The following is a 19,423-nucleotide window of genomic DNA, read 5'->3' as shown; positions in this document are numbered from 1 at the left end:
ATGAAATTTACAAATGAAAAATCTGCAATAATTTGCAAAATTGTAGAAGAAAGTCCCCAAAACTCTTGTGAAACTTTGACAAAAGTAAGGGATTCTCTCAGACAACAGACCTCCAGTGAAATAATTTGATTCCCTTTCTTCGAAGCTTTAAAATCAACAATGACCCAATTAAGGCGATTATGAAAATTTGTGTACCCCAAATAGGATTTTTCGCGTTACACCTTGGATTAAAATTTCAATTAGGTCACAATAGCCCCCGGCTAACTTTAATAAAAGCACAATTTGGATCAATATTGACTCAGAAAACGTTTATTTCGTAATAATTAGTCAAATTACAGTCCCTTTGTTGATTCTTTTAATCCCCATATAGAACACCGCTTCGGGATTGAACCTGGACTAGGTTTTATTATCCAACTTTAGCAAATGTGTTAAACGTAGACGTGCAATAATCAGTGGACTCGGAGTTTGGCTATTGAAGACGTGACCGTTTCGAGAGCCTATTAGTGTGGACATGAAGCCCATTATCGAGCCGTCGCTTGTTATGAGTTCTTTTTACGAGGCCAAGACCTGTGGAGTTTCATCAAGACGATTGTCGAACAAATAGGCACAACTTTTACAATCTGGAAATCGCAAAAATTGAATACTACCTTGTGTTATGCACCGAATTAAACAATTTTAAATCGTACACAGTCGCTGGGAAAGAATATTATGACCGGAAATGTTTCCGGTTCCGGATAAAACACTATTGGCCTTGTGTACTTATTGTATCAGGACTTATTGCGTTCCACTTCACGTAACTCTGCAAATAAGCGGCTCCGGAGTACTTACCCGGCTTTCCGGACGGCTCCGGTGCAGTTGAAAGAGGCAGCGGCGGTTCCCGTCTGTTTCGCTTTATAAGGCGAGTTCATAACGCTTTCGCCGTCATCTTCATCGGACACCGCCGTCGTTAACGACATGCGATCATCGTCGGATATCTGCAAAAAAGGATTTAATCAGTTTTCGAGAGCCTCTCCATCAAATCGAGTAGTTTTCAATCAACTGGGGGAGAGAAAGATCGCTGAAATTAGAGTACATCAAAGTTTCAGGCTTCTAATTAAAAGTTCCGATTGAAAACAATACTAGGCCTACACAAAACCCTAATTACGAGATATTTGTCGAAAAATATTGCAATAAAATTGAATTAAAAGTCCTGAAACGAATCGAAAACCGGTAATTTCGTGCCACTTTCACAAACAAAACGGACTTTTTCTGTATTAAGGAGCGAAGGTCCTGACAAAGGCGATTCGGGCAAATGCCCATCTGACCCAATTACATTCGATTTCAGGACCAGAATTTTACCCGATTTTAATATTTCCAACAAGCTTTCAAGTCGTAATATAATTGCATTGATTCGAATAATGGGATACGATCTAGGTCAAAACATTTTTTAAATGTTTTCAGCTCATAAAATTAATGGAACGCTTATTGTTACACTTTTACTTCAATAAACACACAATATTTGCTTTGTTGCTAATGCAGGGATGTGACTATCCTTTGTTATCCTTCCACAATAACAAACAAAGAATTCTAACGTTTTTAAACACATTACATACCGGACTAATCCATTCCACGTAATTATTTTACGACAAAACATATGGAAAAATCCGGATTCTTAGACGTATTGCAATTGAAAATTGAAGAGTCCTTGTTCAGGTGCGTCGAGACTCTCGGGCCAAGTGGTGTGCCCGAGAAACAAAGCTCTTCGTCTTAAAGTGTGCTACAGCGTTGCAGCCTTTTCGCGGACAAAGAAAGAACAAAAGGAATATTAATCAAGAGATCGACTCCTGTTGACTTTCCGATGAAATGTTGACGGATAATTCGATGCGGATCCAACGACTTTAATTGAAAACCTAAAGCTAGAATCGATAACTAGCGCTAATTAATTGCGGTAGCAGGCGAGATTTTTTCATTATAATGCGATTTTTCAGGATTAGCGCGTTTTTATGAAATTAACTGTTTTACACAGCGAGCGGTTGAAGGAAATTAAGTTAAAAAGTTTCTCTTATTTTATTTCTTCTTAAAATTCTGCTCAAGTCTATTAAAACGTTGCATCTTTTTCCTTGAGAGATTTTTTAGTTTGTCTCCGCCTGAAAAGATTTCATTTTTTATAGCGACGTATTTACGATTTTAACTTAACTTCTCAAATGTGTCCTTATATTCAAAAAAAAATGTAACTACAGACGATAAGTTATTTCTATCACAGGCTGCTTTCTTGGAGAAATTCCAAAGTTTCATGTATTATTTGGATTTTGGTTACACAGAAACGGAAAAGTTTGCCACAACAAAACATGTTGCCTATATTTGATCACATTTTGTAACTTTTGGTGTTAAATACTCCAAACGCTAATTAATTTGAAAAATTATTCAAATATTGACAATTTATTTTAGCAAATAGTCGGTGGTACTCGCCCTAGTTGACTAAAAAATGTAAACAACAATATTAAATTTCCCGACTTTTATAATTTATATTCATTTTTCACAGCTCTAACTTTGCCTTCTGTTTGTTTATCCATTGAAAACTTTATTTCTCCTTTAGATAAATTCCTTTATTTTTATCGCGCTTGAAAGATTCTCCAGGCCCGTACCGACGCTAATTGCACCCACAAACCATATTTCACGCGATATCGCAGGTCCGTACAATTACATTTCCTGTTCACAGTAAATTACAATGGGCCCAGGTGTGAATTAAATCACTCGGCGACATCGCGTCCGACATTAATCATTCCCGGACGCACAATGGCGGAAAAATCGCTGATAAACAGATGTGATAAGCGAAAGGTGGACTAACTAAACTAATTCCGACAGAAAAAAGATAAAGTGGTGCACATGTATTGCAAAACGGATACGTGCAAAACCAGGACTAATGAGTTCAAATTTCACTGAAGCTATTAATCAATAGAGGCTGCGATGTGGGAATAACACTAAACAAGGATTGTGAGCGAAATAAATACGGTTTGAGGAGGGAAAATTGATTGGGTGAGAGTGTTACAATTATTCTTCGATTGTTAACTTTGACTCAAAGTGCAAACCTAATTTGGAGAAGGATCATATTTGTGTTTGTTTGAGAACACTCAAACAAAGTTTCTTCCAATTTGTCACACTTGAAGGTTCCAAAGAAAGTCTTAGTGCTTTGCACAACTTTACTCAAATTTTATTTATTCAAGATTATCAAAAAAATAATTATTAATACTGTAGTCTTTCTTATTCTGGTGAAAATTTGCTCTGTCTGGATTTGTAATCCTTCTCTTTCAAACTTTGAATAATTTTCTCAAGAGACTCCAAATAAATATTTATCATTTACCTTTTCAACGAAAATCAACCTGAAAATGTTACCAAGTAAGAGATAACTTAGGCAAAGTAATTAGCATTCAAATGAGCTTAATTTAAGTAAAAATTAACCCGTCTCAATTATTGATATTAATTATAAACAAAAGTTCTCTTTTATTTAAACAACTTTGAAATAGTTTCTAGCTTCAAAACACGTAATTGTGATAAATTTTTGTCAAAGGATTAAAGCCTGAGTGCCTCCCATTCAAAGTCTATTTTAGAGTCAGTTTTTCAGTCAAGTACATCACTTTAATTAAAAGTTTCAGAGATACATTATAACACTTGCTTGCTGATTTTTGATCCTTTATTAAATTTGTGCCAAAAAATTTTTGCATTACTAGCTCATAATCAACAAAATTGTTTCAATTAGCATAAACTCCCCTAAGTCCATTTAAACTTCACGTATGAATATGTAAGTCTTTAATCCACTGCATCGACAAAAACTCCGGTCCATTTAAAGTAAGAAACTTTCCCAAACAAGCCTTAATTAGAATTCATAATCAACCGACTTAAAGTTTAGGCCAAAGTTTTACCAAGTTGTAATTAAGTGGCTTTGTCCTGATAACAATTGGCGAATTTTTAAGCGGCGAATCATCGATACATTTCACACTTGACGAGACGATAAATGGCTTATTTTCTCCTGAAATATCCCCATTTAGGTAATGCAAAAGGGAATAAAATTTTCGCAATTCATATTTTGTATTCCCTGAGATTATTTATTTCAAGTGTTTGGTTAAAATCGTTATCCCGGCGCATCCACCATTTCGAGCTTCATCTCCTCGTGTATTGAAGTCTTCCTTGGCCACCTTCGACGTGTCGCACATTACCGGAACGAGTTTTTTCAGTCGACTTTATTTAATTTCGTCGAGGGTTGCTACCGGCGGCTTGTAAACAAGTTTTCAGCATATTGCTATTAAATTCCAGGTGGAAAATCCGGGAATGCAATCGGTGTCAAATCCGGAACATAAAAATTGCACGTGGAGGTTATCTACGCGTCTATGGAGCGTTTTCTAGGCAAATCAACCGTTATCCTGCGACGTGACTGATATACGATATCGACTCCCGGAATAAATTCGCTTAATTCCGGAGCGATTCTAAACGCTGTAAACAGATTGCGTCGGAATTGTTTTCGGTGCAAAGGTGTCCCTGGTGGCCCTTCACGAAATAGATTCGACACGGAATGTCCGAATTAGTTTAGGAAAAAACACCGGGCTGAATAATTTTTACATAAAGGGAGGATAATCTCCGATGGGAGAGTCAGTCATAATCTTGACCATTTCGCGGTACAAAAGCCTTTGTTTCAGAATAATTTGCGTGACGTCAGAGGTTTTAAGCTTGTTAGAATCTATGCAGACTGCGTCAAGAGCAATTTTATTTTTTAGTTTTTCGCAAAAGATTTGCTGAGAGAAAGTTGAGTGATTCACATTTAAAGTGTCGCCGTTTTTATGCTGCTTTTGCTTTTTCACTTAGATACATCGCTTTAATTAGTCCATTAAAAACTTTTAAAGCGGTCGGGAAATCCTAGCTTATGACGAGATCTTTACTAATACTCAGAGATTCCAGACAAGTTTTTGTATGGAGAAATTGAACTAAATTTAGAAATGCTTATTTTTGGCCCAAAACTCTAATACTTACCAACCAAAAATAAAAAGATGGTTTACTTAATGAAAAGCTCTTTTTATAAAAAAATCTTTATTGGAATTTTTATATCTCATAACTTTAAGGGTACAAACTAAATGGGCAATAAAATTTATAGAACGGTTTTTAAAAGTAAAGAAATTTGGCACATGCTCAAAAGTATTTAAGCGTCTTTTCTTTATTCAACAATGTAAAACATTTGAATTAAAAGATAAAAAAAATATTTAACAGAAGATTCCATAATAATACTTCCTGACAATTCCTGGATTAATATTTTAACACAATTTTACACTCGATACAATTTGTAGTTACTATTGTGCAAATATTTTTATAAAAACATCAAATAGTACTCTATGGTCGTTTCTGACACTTTTGAGCCATTTTAGCTGTTGTTTAGACTATTTTTGCTTTTATTTGCTTATAAAATAACGTCATAAATTAATTTATTTTTCATTTTTAAGTACTCCTCAACGTTGAATTTTTTATATCAAGTGATTTATCAAACATGCTTTAATTTAAAAGAGTTTGCATATAAATCTGTTTCATTTAATTAAAGCTCTTTCAAGTATATTTAATTAGATACGGTATTTAAGTTGATTTCTAGTCAATTCGATACAGCCGCTGTTAGTTACTTTATCAGAATGTACATTTTTGCTAAAATCTCAATTATTTAAAGGTGATATAAATTCATCGCTCTAATTCACAAAACTTCTGTAAATCTGTAATTAATGTTCTAGAAACATTTTCTAATGCAATATTTTTCCGTTTTATATCTTTTCGTGAAATTACTTTTTTTTCTTTTTAAGAAAAATGCATAATTTTGTAGAAAAAGTTACCCAGTGAAAATTGTTTTTTATTCCAAATTACTTAATTTTTTTCCCTTGCGTTATTACAATTTTTGCTCAAAAAACCTCCTTTTTGGCAAAGTTTTGTTTGTTTTATTTTTGAAGTTGCTAGTTTTAAACAATTTAATTAGTAAAATGACAAACTTTGTGTAACTTTAATAATTTTTTAAATATTTTTCAGGTTGCTTCAATTATAAAATATGCATTTCAACAGTTATTTATGCGACGAGTTTGAGTGTAAATCGGATACGGATTTTTAAACCACGAGTGTTAACTAGTTTTCACAAGGTGAAATAAATGAACCGATTTACACGAAGATGAGTTGAATAATATTTCGTTTTATTTTGTACTCACCTACCAGAATTTTTTGTACAAAATAAAGAATAAGAAACAGTAGATAAAAATTACCTTATTTCACTAGACGATAAAAGACTACTTTATCTACTGAAATTAGTTGATAAAAGCACTCTTTAACATTGAGTACAAAATAAATATTTTGTTTGGTAACTTATGTCAAATAATTTAATAATCTTCTGCTGTTTTAAACAAATGACAAAAATTTGCTAAATTTATCCAATTTTGGCAAAACAGACGAATTCTGGCCAAGTAATTTTAATTAAATCACTGACACCTAAAACATGGAATTTTTGACGGCACATGTAAATTTCTGACACGCAAAATCTGATAAGCCAATTTATTGATAACGTTATCAGCTGTAAAAACTCGGGCAGACTGACTAAATAGACCGTAAAATGCACCATTACGCCGATTGTATTTTTCAGTTGTGTTACCTTCCTGAGAAAGAGCTCATTACAGCCCTCTGAATTGGGGTTTCCCTTCCAATGCATGTGTCTGTATCTCAAGTTTCCCAAAAATCGTCCATCTAATTTTGAGACTTCCCCAACCAACCGTCTGATATCAAGTTTTTTGACTTTGGCTCCGTGTTTCTTGTACCGTCTTTTTTGCAGTTCTTTCTCGTCCATTTCGCTCACTTCTCCTTGCGAGGTGAGTCCCTCTTCGGCCACCCAGGCACTCAACACCGTCTCTATGAAACTGAAGAGCTGCTGCACGTTGGGCTCCATATTCGAGCAAGAAACGTGCGATTGCAGATTGGCGTTGGTGCACACTTGTAGGAGCAGATTATCGCCGAAATGCACCGTCTTGTGTCTCCGGCGTTTGGACATCAGCGACTTCTCCGGCGAGGTTTCCCCGTTACACACTCGGCCGCATTTCCTCGAGCACGAGTTCGACTCCACCATCGTTTCTACTCGGATAAAATTTGCGCAAACATAACTTGGTGTTTCCAACAATAAAGGCACTGTTTTGACACTAACTAGCCGACATAAGGCAAAAATTCGAACAGTTTTGCTTTATCACAGCAGGTTGACGATCTGGAGGAGCTACAACTATTTACAACAGCGAACTTTCGTCGCGGGAAAAATAAGAGGCTACAAACAAAAACTGGAATGCAACCTCTATGAAACGACTATCTAGTTAACATCCCCGGAACTACATCTCTGCGCGAGTCATGACGTCAAACTGACGACCGGAGCCAGAAAGGCCGATCGCGATGCTACCATTCCGGTGGCCATACCGAGAACTAAACCGGATCGATGAGAGTCAAGAACGGTATGTCACCAGAGCGGCCAAATGCAAAAGGGAGTCATTAAAGATATTGGATTACGGCGGTGCTGATGGATAGACAAGTAAAAGACGATAAATATTTACAAGGAGGGTATTTATTGCAAGTCGATAAAATCAACGACTAACAGAAAAACGATGGTTTAATATGAACGTTAAAAAATTAATCAACAGTTTCCGAAAATGGAAAAAATGGTGGATGCGCCGGGATAATTAGTTTAAAAAAAATATTAAAACACCCATTTGAAGTCTGTAATGCCATTGAAGGCACTCATATTTGAAAAATTAAATGCTTGAGGTTCGAATCTAGAAAAAGTGTTTAAACTAAGTTGTCCCTCCTTGTCAAACCCTCTTTTCCTTTAGTGTAATCAACAAGTTAAATCAGGCTTTAGCTCCGTCCTATTTTGCGTTTCTTCATCCCATATCCGGCATTTTTCCGCCCCACTTTCCCTCCAATGTTTAATTTCTTAAGTGGTTAATTACGAGAGCACACTTGCATAATTTTAATTAATTCCAAGCATGTACTTAGGATCGCATTCGACTCTTTAATGGAAGACGAGTGCATCTGTGTGCATTATAGAGCAGCTCGTGGAGTGTTAAACGTTAGATTTCCCGACCATTTGCGTTATTAAAATGGCGTCTTGTTCTCTGGGAAAATTTATTAAAATTTGTGCAAGGATGGAAGGATATTGTTGGTAATACACAATGCGGCCAGGCAATTTGCAAAATTAATGTAAACGTGGCACTATTGGGCTAATAAACGCGTCGTCTGCTTGTGGTGTTAATTCAATAATAAATCGTCGACGAGGGGACTGGGTGACAAGAATGGAAATGAGGAGGAACGGAGAGTGGGATAGGAAAATTTAAGGTTTGATGGGTGATTGCAGAGAGAGATTTGAAATATTAAAAAGTATACTCTGGTACCTGGAAGAGATGTAAAAATTTCGCGTGAATTAGTATCAATTTGCACCATTTGAACATTAAACGAGAGTTTAATTTTAAATGTCAGGCTAGACAGCGACAAATCGGTCTTCATTAAATTTAAGTTGTAATTAAAATCTTGATTATAACTTCTGTAAACTGGGGAAAAAGTCTCGAGAAATTTTTATCGTTGGCTATCAAAGTCAGCATTGATTCTAGCAAAAATCTTGGCTCGGTTTCAAATTTCAAAATTGTAAAATTAAAAATACTTACTATATAACATGAAAAATGCACCACCTAATCATGTTGTGCGATGGAATTTGAATTAAAAAAATATTATGAGTTTAAACTTTGAACTGAGAACAAAATTCTGTATTTCTTCCATTTTTTTCAAACAATAAAATTTGAAACAAAAAGTAAAAAAAAATAAAAGTCCCATTTTGTCCTTCGTCTTTATTGACTTTTTTGACAGAACTAAGAGAATAAAATTAAAAATATTTCTGCTGGTAATTACTTAAAAAGAACTTTACAACAATCTGAAGAACTTGCTTCTGTCAACTATTTCACTCAATTAGTACAAAATTTAAAAAATTGACCGATAATCAGGCTAATAATTTTTAAAATATCCAAAAGCTGAAATGTCAATTGTTATTTTTATTCTATTCTATACTCTAAAAAATTGTCTACCCAATTGATAAAATCAATTTTTCTTTAGTTTTTTTAATTTACAATCATTAATACTAAGATTAATATTACCTAAGTACTTTCTCTAGATTTTATTAATTTTACCAACAGAATCGCAAAAAAAACGTTAGGTATCGTAAATTGCATTTCTGAATACGCTTAAAAAATTTCTCTTACAAGTTATTAAGTTTTTTTTTTCAAAAAAATAAGAAAAACTTAATTTTAATTTATATATTTATAGAACCATAACGTTTAAACTTTAGAGTCATTTTTTTACCTGCCACTAAACAAAGATTTTGATTTTTATATTCTCCCAATCAAACAATGATGCTTTTAATTTTTCCCATTTTATACACGCTGCGCCAGAACTCGCCCCTAAGCTAAGATACTAGGAACATGGAAAAACTGTTAAAAAAACTCTATTTATAAAAATGTCGAAGTTATGAGAGTTTAAATTTTGCACTTTTACTATTTATTTATTTTTTTTTTTTAAATAATTCTTCAAGTTTTTTTTTTTGTTAGAGGCTAGAAGAAGAAACAAGGAATCTGTATACTAAATTCTAACTCTGTTTAATGTTATTTGTAGCTTTTATTGGCAAAATTTTTGTACCTTTACTGAATAATTATAAAAAAAATTTAACCACTGTTCTTATGAGTTTGTTAAAGTTTTCGAAATTTTATAATTGTATATGAAGATTGTGGAGGATTTTTTTCAAATAAAATCTGTTGTTATAGAATCAATCTCTTGTGTAGTATGTACACCAAAAAGTTGGAATTATTATTTTCATTCAAAAAAGGAGAGCAAAATGGTGTTTGTTTTCGTGATAAATGCGAATTTAAAAAGGCTATAAGACCCCTCGTTTGCAAATTATACGCACATCATCTTGAAAAAAGCAAAATATGAAAAATCTCCCAAGATGGGTATTTAATGAGAAAAGCGGGAGAATTCCAGAGATATGACGTGCACCTCCACGTTGATATTCCTTCTCCCTCTCGACATAATTCATCCCGTCAAACGCATTGCGAATTACATTCATCTACCCCCATTTAAAAACACCAAACTCTTGAGAAAACTCGTTACAAAATCCCTCGCCCCCCACATGTTGCTCCCATGTGCCCCAACTACTCCCAGCTAAATACATACCAATTTCATAACATAATCAATACGCTTGCGCACCATGCTCGACAGCCCCACATTTCGCCACGTCGCAAATGGCGTAAAACGGCCCTAAATCGGCCGGAAGTGGACCTCGTCCTCTAAAAAACACGTGAATATTTCGCACATATTTCCGCACGGCTTAGCGTCTACTGCAAGATGACATTCGTGGGCCGGACAATGCGCAAACTCCGGGACTACCCGGAAACAGTCCTGGCCGGAGCGAGGAAATTTCAGTTTCTTCGCGTACGAGAATCAATTTTAGGTGTGCATTGGGGGCTTACGTGAGTCAAGGACGACGTGGACACCACTTGCAAGGTTTCCGAATTTTCAAAGAGGGAACGGAATCTAGGGCAGCCTTGGAATTTATGAAACTAGGTCATGGTTTAGGATTTTTAGGGATTCAGGGGATTGTATTGATTATGACACGAGGGCACTAAATTTGGGGCAAATTTGTTTCAATAGTACGAAAACGTGCGATTTTATGACGAGTTTTAGGACAAGTGTCATAAATTCGAGATCGATAATGTTTGCATATCTCTTTTATTCACAACTCATTTAGTGACCTGACACAACATATTTACTATTAAAGGTGGGTCATACTATATGAATGAAATCAAGCTCCGCCCATGCGAACAATAGTAAAGAATTTTTATTGATTTGTTTCGAATATTTAAGATAACTTTACTACAGTGGGCGAGAATTAAGTTTTTTTTAATATATTAGGATATTAGCCCCGCCCACACTAAAACCGTCAGTAGAGAAAATTATGAATTAGATATTATTACATTATTTAAAACAAAAAATAAAAATTTAAAAAATAATAAAATAAAATTAAAATAAAGTGTTAAAGTGGGTGGAACCTAATGACGCACAAATTACCTAACTCTATTTCCTTCCGAAACGTTTTTAATTATACTCCACCCACATCAACACTGTAGGTGGAGACAATAGTGAAAACAGATTATGTTGTATAAACGGAAATTCTAATCTTTATGTAGGTGGAACAAATAACTCGTTACGCAAAGAAAGAAATTCCAGTATCGTTTGGTAGTTATTTTAATATTATAATTTTGAAACATAAGAATAATAGTGGGAGGAGTTTTTGTAGGCTCCACCCAATTTGTACAACAAATAAATTGGAATTAAGGTTATTGTATAGTTTTAATAAGAAACGGAGCTGAATATCTTTTCTTTAAAATTCGAGGATTTAGAAACCATCAAAAAGTTTTCGTGATTAATGAAATTGTAAAAAACCGTATTTTCTACATTTATTTGTAATTAGATTCTCCAATGAAGATAAAAAGAAATTAGGACGATTTCGTAAAACATCAATTTTGTCAAACAAGAACTGCCTTTTCTTTCTTTTATTTTCTTTCCAAGACTACATTTTTCAATGCATTTGATTTTCCTGAAATATGATTGCGTAAACATAAAATGTCGTTTTCACTCAATCACAGCTATGACGTAAGCCGTCTTTTCCCATTCTGTGTAAAATCCAACTCAATTTAAAATTCCCGTCTTGATGTATTTTTAATCAGAGACTTCGGCTCATTAGCGGTCTTATTACCCTTTCACTCAAAGACTCAAACTTCGTTTCTTTTGTTAATAATTTATTCAGCTTTTGAAGCCCGGACAAAGAAATTCATTTTTTCGTTAAAAAAAAAATCACAAACTTACCTCTGACGACGTGAGATAACACAATCTCGAGTCGGCGCTCTCGATGGAAGCCTGCTGAACGATTCCATATCTGGAAGACTCTCTATCACTCATGTAATCCGAGCGAAGACTGTCCTGGCGATCGAACATCCCCCTGAAAGGAATATTAAACATTGTGCAAATACCGCCTTCACCGGAAAAAAATTATTGCCCATCAGAGATCGTTGTGGGTCTTGGCGGACGATCTATTGAATTCCGGCCGCATTCCCGACTGGGATTAATCCCGCAACCTCGTCGCGGTCAGGGATTAAGAATAAAAACGTCACTCAAAGTCTCGTTAAGGAGAATTTATTTAAACGAATTCGGAGCAAAGCACAAGTCGGAAGTTAATCTACACATATTGCACCCTCGTTTATTTGCTTCCGCTGTCTCAAATTGCACCGGAAACAATATCGTAATTTCGCACCCTGAGGTTTAAAAAATTCAAGGTGTTTTCGAGAAATTTGTGATCGGGTTGTTTACGAAAATCGGACGATCGCAAACAATTCCAGAGTTATTGGCAGATACGGGGTTTATAATTCTCAATTGTGAAGACAGGGAAACGTTTTAGAGAAATAAAAATGTAAAGTTTTTGGGGCGAGAGGATTAAATGGATGTTTGGAGTTTTGTCAATTTGTTGTTTGTGATAAACTCAGGTTTGGATCCCTATATCATAGTTTCAAGTTACGTGAACTTTATTGCAAATGCTTTTACGGAGAATATTCACTACCACTGTTTTTGCCAGTTAAAAAATTAAATAAACAAAAAGTACCAACAATAAAAAATACATCAAAATAATTGAAACAATAAAAATAAGTAAAAAAAAAGGAACAACATCTGAAAACTCAACAAAACCTATTATAAGTTAGTAAGCAGAAAAAAAAACAATAAGTAACAAAAAAAGAACAAAAAAAATAGACCAAAAAGAAATAAAGTCTGTTTTTTCTTTAAATGGAAATTACTAAGTCAAAATTTTGATGAAAAAATTGGTAGCAGCTTATCTCCATAGCCACAAATTTTGTTTGCTCATTGTTTTTGCCCCTAGAAATTTTGTTAAAAATTTATGGTTATGTTTTCAAATTGAGATGTTGTCAAAATTTTGACTGAAAAATATACACAGAAAAAAGTTATTTAGCAAAAAATACAAGTAGATATTATGATGATTGGCAATAAATTTTGTGTAATTTATTGAAATGAGCTCAAAGTTGATGCATATTATAAATTCTTCTTCAGCTTTTGTTTCAAAATTGTTATTTTTTCAACTCGTTTCTCAAAAAAACGATGCACAAGACACTAATTTAATTACGTTCTTTCCGAGGTTCTTTCTCATTCATGTTTATTTTGTATTCCTGTCAATTTCTTGCTAAAAATGGAGAATGTTTAGCAAAACTGCATTATAAATGGCAACTACATTTTAACAGACCCTTTTTCTAACTTGCTGATCCGAACTATTCGTTTCCAAATTTCTAAAAACTGTTTGGGGTACCGAATTTGTTCTTTTTTTTGATGTTTAGTCTCTAAATTTTCTTAAACGACTTATTGTGCTACCGTTTAATGACATTGCTTACAAATTAATTCAAAAAACCGGAACTGCCAACTTCCTTTATTAAAATTACCATGAATAAATTTACTAGTGGTGCCAACGTTAAGCCAGTTTGAAAAAAAAACAGACTTTACTTAATTTAAAAAAAAACAAGACAATAAACACAAAATAAAGTAAAAAATGCAAGATTAAACTTAAAAGCAAAATTAATATATTAAAAAGTGCAACTAAAAAAATAAAATATTCAAATTAAAAGAAAGTACAATTTAGTGCAAAAAAAACGCAAATTGTCAATTTTTTTTTAGAGATTTACATAGTGTGAAAAAGGTTCTTCCCAAAAAGGTTAAAAAACTATCAAAAGAAATATCGTATTTGATGGTCTTGCCTGTGCAGTTTCATAGTCAATGTTAAAAACGAAATGGAAAAACTTGATAGAAGTTTGGAAGATGCCTGACAATTATGAACTTGTGAATTGTGACAAAGACAACGTCAAAAAATTATATTTATTAACAGGCAAAATTACATTATAAAAAAATCAATTTGCGTTTTTTTTTGTACTCAAGTGTAGGTACTTTTCACTTTTTTTTTAATTTTTATTAACAAACACAAAACAAATTTCTTTTATAAATTTATTTTCATCAACTCGATATTTGCCAAAAATATCTAACTTTATTTAGGTAAATTTTTTGCCGCTTTGATAAATTTAATTGTCAAAAAACCACTGTGTCACCCAATCCCTTCCTTCCCATCCATTACCCCACACCCATATTTACTCACCGTTGCTCAAAGCTGTCGGCCCGATTGCTCTTATACCCGCTATCATTCAAACTGCTATCCTGCCTCAACGAAGGTAACGAATCCCACGGCGACCTCTTGTGCCCTTGCGGCAGCGTCTGCCCCGACCCGAAATTCGAACTCCCCGACCTCCAGCCATCAGAATGTCGGAACCACTGCGCCCGACTCGACTCCCCTATACACGAGGCACACCTCGAACTGAAACTAAAACCGCAATCATTGCTATACAAAGACAAAAGGGTCTCACCTGGAGTTGTGGTCACTCAAATATCCCCTTTCTCGCTCCTTTTCCCTTTCACGCAGCAGTTCGTTGCGGTCGCTGTAGTAGCCGTCGCGTTCGCGGTCGCGACTGCCGGTACCAAGCCGATGGGACAATGGTAGAGTTGATGATTTGTTAATGGAAGCGCTGGATGAAGGTCCTGAAAAGAAAAATTAAAATAAATGAGGTTAAAACGGGAGAAATGTTACGTTTTCGGGAAGGGTAAGGGCTGCGTTGGGTCGATCCGGGAAGGCTTTCGGCGAATTCTGCAACACAAAAGGCAATTTCTCCCTCACAACTCCTCAAATATCGCACAAATCACCTAAATTTTCCATACTTTGGGTCAGAAGAGCTTCAAAAGTGTGCAAACTGTAGCTCTCCGCGTCCATTCCTTTGGCTAGAGTGTTCCGGAGGTGCATTTCGTATTCTAGGAGAAGGCGACTTGTGGGGGACCCAGGAGTCGGCGTGTTATTAGCGTTCTAGGCAAAAAATACAATTCTGATTGATATAATTTAAAAAAGAACTATTTTCACCACCTGGTGGTGCATATGTCTCTGGCGTCCATAATGATGTCCTCCTTGTTCCGGATCCGAATTTCCGTTACTTGAGCTTGGAGTCGTGGCATAGCATTGGTTGTCGAAGAGGACGTTGTCGGAAGGTGGAGATAAGTCACCCCCAGCACCTCTTTCAAGTTCAAGGTACAAGCCACGACCGGGGTATCCCCGACCGATCTCATGAGATGATCTGTAATTGAAGCTGATTAATTATTAGTAAGGCTCGGATTATATGCAAAATGCATATTTGTTGTTAAAAGGTATATTAACAAAATTGTAAGTTTTCTATGCATATCTAATGCTTTTTGATTAAAATAAGCCAATTAAAAAATGCATATTTTGCATATTTTGGCAACTTGGTGCATATTTTAGGAAATATTGCATATTTGTGCATATTTTCTTCAAATCACTAATTTCCGATTAAAAATTTCAATTCAAGTTAAAAATTGGACAGTTTAAGAAAAATAATCAGATTACAAAATATTTTAAAGAGAAAACAACCGGTAATTTGTAAGCCAAACTCAAAAAATTAGTACCCTACTGAGTGTTTTCTTTTTAAATTCGTTTTATACTGGGTGAATATAAAGTATTGAACCAAGCGGTTTTTTTAAATCATTTTTTTCCAAAAAATAATAATTAATATAAATTAAAGTAATATAAAAAAAAATTTGTTTTGTTTTTGAGTTATTCGATTTTTGTTGTCTAAATTGCGATATACATATGTAAAAAAAATAATTTAATATAAAGTAGATAGTTGTAATTCCTTAGATCATGACCTTCATGAGAAAAATGTTTTTTTTTTGGTGGGTTGCCATTTAAAAAAATAAATATTTTTGTAGAACTCAAAAGCGAAATAATAAAAATTTTGAAAATTTTTATTTTTGATAAAACATCACTTTTCTATAGAACTTTATAATTCATCAATTAGTTTTTTCAAAAAATAAATATTTTAAGCAAAAAAGTGATGTGATCTGAAAGGTACAGATTTCTTAGAAAGAGTTAATTACTAGGTTATTAAAATGGCTTGTCTCACGTCAAAACAATTTATTTATTTTTTCATTTATCGTGTGCAGTTCAAGATGACGAAAATACAAAGTTTAGTGTATTCGAGGATAAAAATTTATCCCAACTTTGATTTTTTATTGTTAAAAATTTTGCATATCGATGCATATTTGACATATATCGAAGCATATTTCTTAATATTTTGTGCATATTTTTCTAAAAATACGAGCATATACGGTATGATGAAAAAAAGGCGCCGGTGTTAACCCACACGTTATAAGTGATCTTTTATTAAAGACGAATTCGAAGACCAAAATTGGATTTGTGCTCTTATCAGTAAGATATAGACTTTCCTTTTTAGAAAAGAGAAATCTATATAATTAACAGTTTTAAAATAATTTTATTGTTAAAGTCTAGATTTTGATACGGTTGATGGTGTTCTTAAACAAATGTGTAAAAAGTCTATTGAAATAAACTTTATTGAAGATATTTGGATACCATTTCTTGGCTCCAAAGAAAATTTATCAATGTTGCAACATTGCAAAGATCCTAGGATACAGAAAATGTCCAAGTAATATTCAATTATTGGAAACGGTAGCAACAAAAAAATCAATATTCAATGTTTGTTCTGTGAAATTTGAACGATTAAAGTCAAAAAGGTTTCCTAGATACGAAAAATACCTGAGTGAAATAGTTTTTTAGTAAAAGAAAATTGTGTAATATTGCCGCTTTGTGCTGTTAGACAAACTGTTTAAATTTTAAAGAGAATCTATTTAGACTATTTTTGGAATGATGGTCACAATGTTTCAATAAAAAAGGACGCGCCTGTTTCAATCGTGGGCGCCTTTTTTTCATCACCCTGTATATGCGCATATGTTACGAATTTTTCGTGCATATAATCCGAGCCTTAATTAATATTGGCGTGGTGAAAAGCGTTTTTTCTATGTTAGATTTGTTCGTAGTTTTGACTCACCTAGACCCCGAAAACCTGGAATTTTGTGCCATGGCCGACCTGGGATGCGGATGCCCAGACTCCGGTTCCGAATGCCTCCCATTATTATTGGTATGCCTGTGATGGTGATTATTATAATAATTATACCTCCTTCTGCCCATTTCCGGCGACGTGACTGGACTCTCCGCACTCGGCATTGGCTTGAGCATCCTCTTCAAGGTATTACTATCCAAACTCATACTATTCTCCCTGTTCATATCTTCCGTGCTCTTCGACTTGCTCCTCCTATTACTGATATTATTGTTCAGGAGGTTGTGATGATGGGCCGCCCTCAAGTCCATTTCCCTCATGTCAATCTCCGAGTAATCCACCGATTTGGTATTAGTGAGCACGTGGTGGGTGTTTTCTCTCAGAGGCGGCCTCGTGGACGTCGCCGAGGTCTTCGTGTTCATCTGGAGCGTCCCTCCTGCTTGCGTCCCTTCGGTCTTCGTCGCTTCGGTCTGGGTTTGAGACTGGGTTTCCGTTTGTACGATTTGCGAGCTGTTTTGTGTTCCCACCGAAGCGGTCACGGTTTTTGGTCCTGTCGCGGTGTTGGATGTCATCGTGCTGGTCTCCTGCGACTGCTGCTGCACCCCTCGGTCGCGCATTTGACGGGTTTGACTGCCCTCTCTTTGAGTCCCTTTAGTACCTGAAATAATTTTGGCTCGAGGAGTGAGATTGGCAACAGTTTTGTTCCGAAATAAAACAATTTGAGCAATTTCTAACACAATTTTTCTCGATTTTACTACAGAAATCATTCTAAATAAAAGTATTTTATCAAAAAATTGCTAAAAATCCAATTTTATGCTAGAATGATGCAATTTGTGCTATTTCCAATCGATTTGGATAAATTTTTATCCGGATATCAGTCTAAGTCAAAGTATTTCAAGAAAATAATAGTTTAAATAAAAGTTTTCTTCTAAAATAAAGCAATTTGAGCTATTTTCAATCCAATTTTGCTCGATTTTAATACAAAATTAATTCTAAATTAATGTATTTTATAAGATTAATTTCTTCAAGCCCAATTTTAAGCTCTGAAATGAAGCAATTTGTGCCATTTCCAATCGATTTGGCTCAATTTTAAGCTTGAAAACGACCTAAATCGACGTATTTTAACAAACTAAATGTTTAAATAACAGTTTTCTTCCAAAATAAAGCAATTTGAGCTATTCCCAATCTAATTTTGCTCGATTTTATTACAGAAATCATTCTAAAACAATGTATTTTATTAAAATAATTGCTTAAAATCCAATTTTATGCCAAAATGAAGCAATTTGTGCTATTTCCAGTCGATTTGGATAAATTTTTAGCCGGATATCAACCTAAATCAAAGTATTTCAACAAAATAAAGCAATTTGAGCTATTTTCAATTCCATTTTGATGGATTTTAATACAAAATTTACTCTAAATTAATGTATTTTATAAAAATAATTTCTTCAAGCCCAATTTTAAGCTCTGAAATGAAATAGGTAATTTGTGCTATTTCCAATCAATTTGGCTTAATTTTCAGCTGAAAATTAATCTGAATCAAAATATTTCAACAAAATAATAGCTTAAATAAAAGTTTTCTTCCAAAAACCAATTTGATCCCATTTTCCTTAATATTAACACTGAAATCGTTCTAAATAAACTATAAGCAGACTTTTATTCCACGAAATTCAACTAATATATATTCTAAATAAATGTATTTTAAAAATAATTGCTTAAAATCCAATTTTAGGACAAAATGAAGCAATTTGTGCCATTTCCAATCGATTTGGCCCAATTTTAAGCCTGAAGACGACTTAAATCAACGTATTTTAACAAACTAAATGTTTAAATAACAGTTTTCTGCCAAAATAAAGCAATTTGAGCTATTTCCAATCTAATTTTGCTCGATTTTATTACAAAAATCATTCTAAATCAATGTATTTTATAAAAATAATTGCTTAAAATTCAATTTCATGCCAAAATGAAGCAATTTGTGCTATTTCCAAACGATTTGGATAAATTTTTAGCCGGATATCAACCTGAATCAAGGTATTTCAACAAAATAATGGTTTAAATAAAAAATTTCTTCCAAAATAAAGCAATTTGAGCTATTTTCAATCCCATTTTGATGGATTTTAATACAGAATTCATTCTAAATTAATGTATTTTATAAAAATAATTTCTTCAAGCCCAATTTTAAGCTCTGAAATGAAATAATTTGTGCTATTTCCAACCGATTTGGCTAAATTTTCAGCCGAAAATTAGTCTGAATCAAAATATTTCAACAAAATAATAGCTTAAATAAAAGTTTTCTTCCAAAATGAAGCAATTTGAGCTACTTCCAATCCAATTTTCCTTAA

The 19,423-nt window shown here is 33.9% G+C and overlaps 1 protein-coding gene across 10 annotated transcripts in view; it reads right to left on the bottom strand.

The window, feature by feature from the left end:
- The window catches only part of LOC123012987 (protein still life, isoforms C/SIF type 2), a 61,362-nt gene that overhangs the window by 25,702 nt on the left and 16,237 nt on the right, over window positions 1-19,423 (bottom strand). For 7 of the 10 annotated variants that reach the window (XM_044411250.1, XM_044411251.1, XM_044411249.1 and 4 more), the window contains 8 exons: window positions 17,076-17,742; window positions 15,083-15,302; window positions 14,869-15,025; window positions 14,756-14,812; window positions 14,535-14,706; window positions 14,270-14,491; window positions 11,932-12,064; window positions 829-974 (listed from right to left, as the gene is read on the bottom strand). In XM_044411250.1, coding sequence (XP_044267185.1) covers window positions 829-974; window positions 11,932-12,064; window positions 14,270-14,491; window positions 14,535-14,706; window positions 14,756-14,812; window positions 14,869-15,025; window positions 15,083-15,302; window positions 17,076-17,742 — 1,774 coding nt within the window. Of the gene's footprint in view, window positions 1-828; window positions 975-6,640; window positions 7,388-11,931; window positions 12,065-14,269; window positions 14,492-14,534; window positions 14,707-14,755; window positions 14,813-14,868; window positions 15,026-15,082; window positions 15,303-17,075; window positions 17,743-19,423 lie in introns of those variants that run through there. The other 3 variants (XM_044411253.1, XM_044411256.1, XM_044411258.1) reach the window with 2 other exon arrangements.

Source organism: Tribolium madens, unplaced genomic scaffold (genome assembly GCF_015345945.1).
Source record: "Tribolium madens isolate multiple individuals breed KSU strain unplaced genomic scaffold, Tmad_KSU_1.1 Scaffold_96;HRSCAF=242;Tcas5.2_LG5, whole genome shotgun sequence".
Lineage (NCBI taxonomy): Eukaryota > Metazoa > Arthropoda > Insecta > Coleoptera > Tenebrionidae > Tribolium > Tribolium madens.
This window is presented reverse-complemented; position numbering and strand designations above follow the sequence as displayed.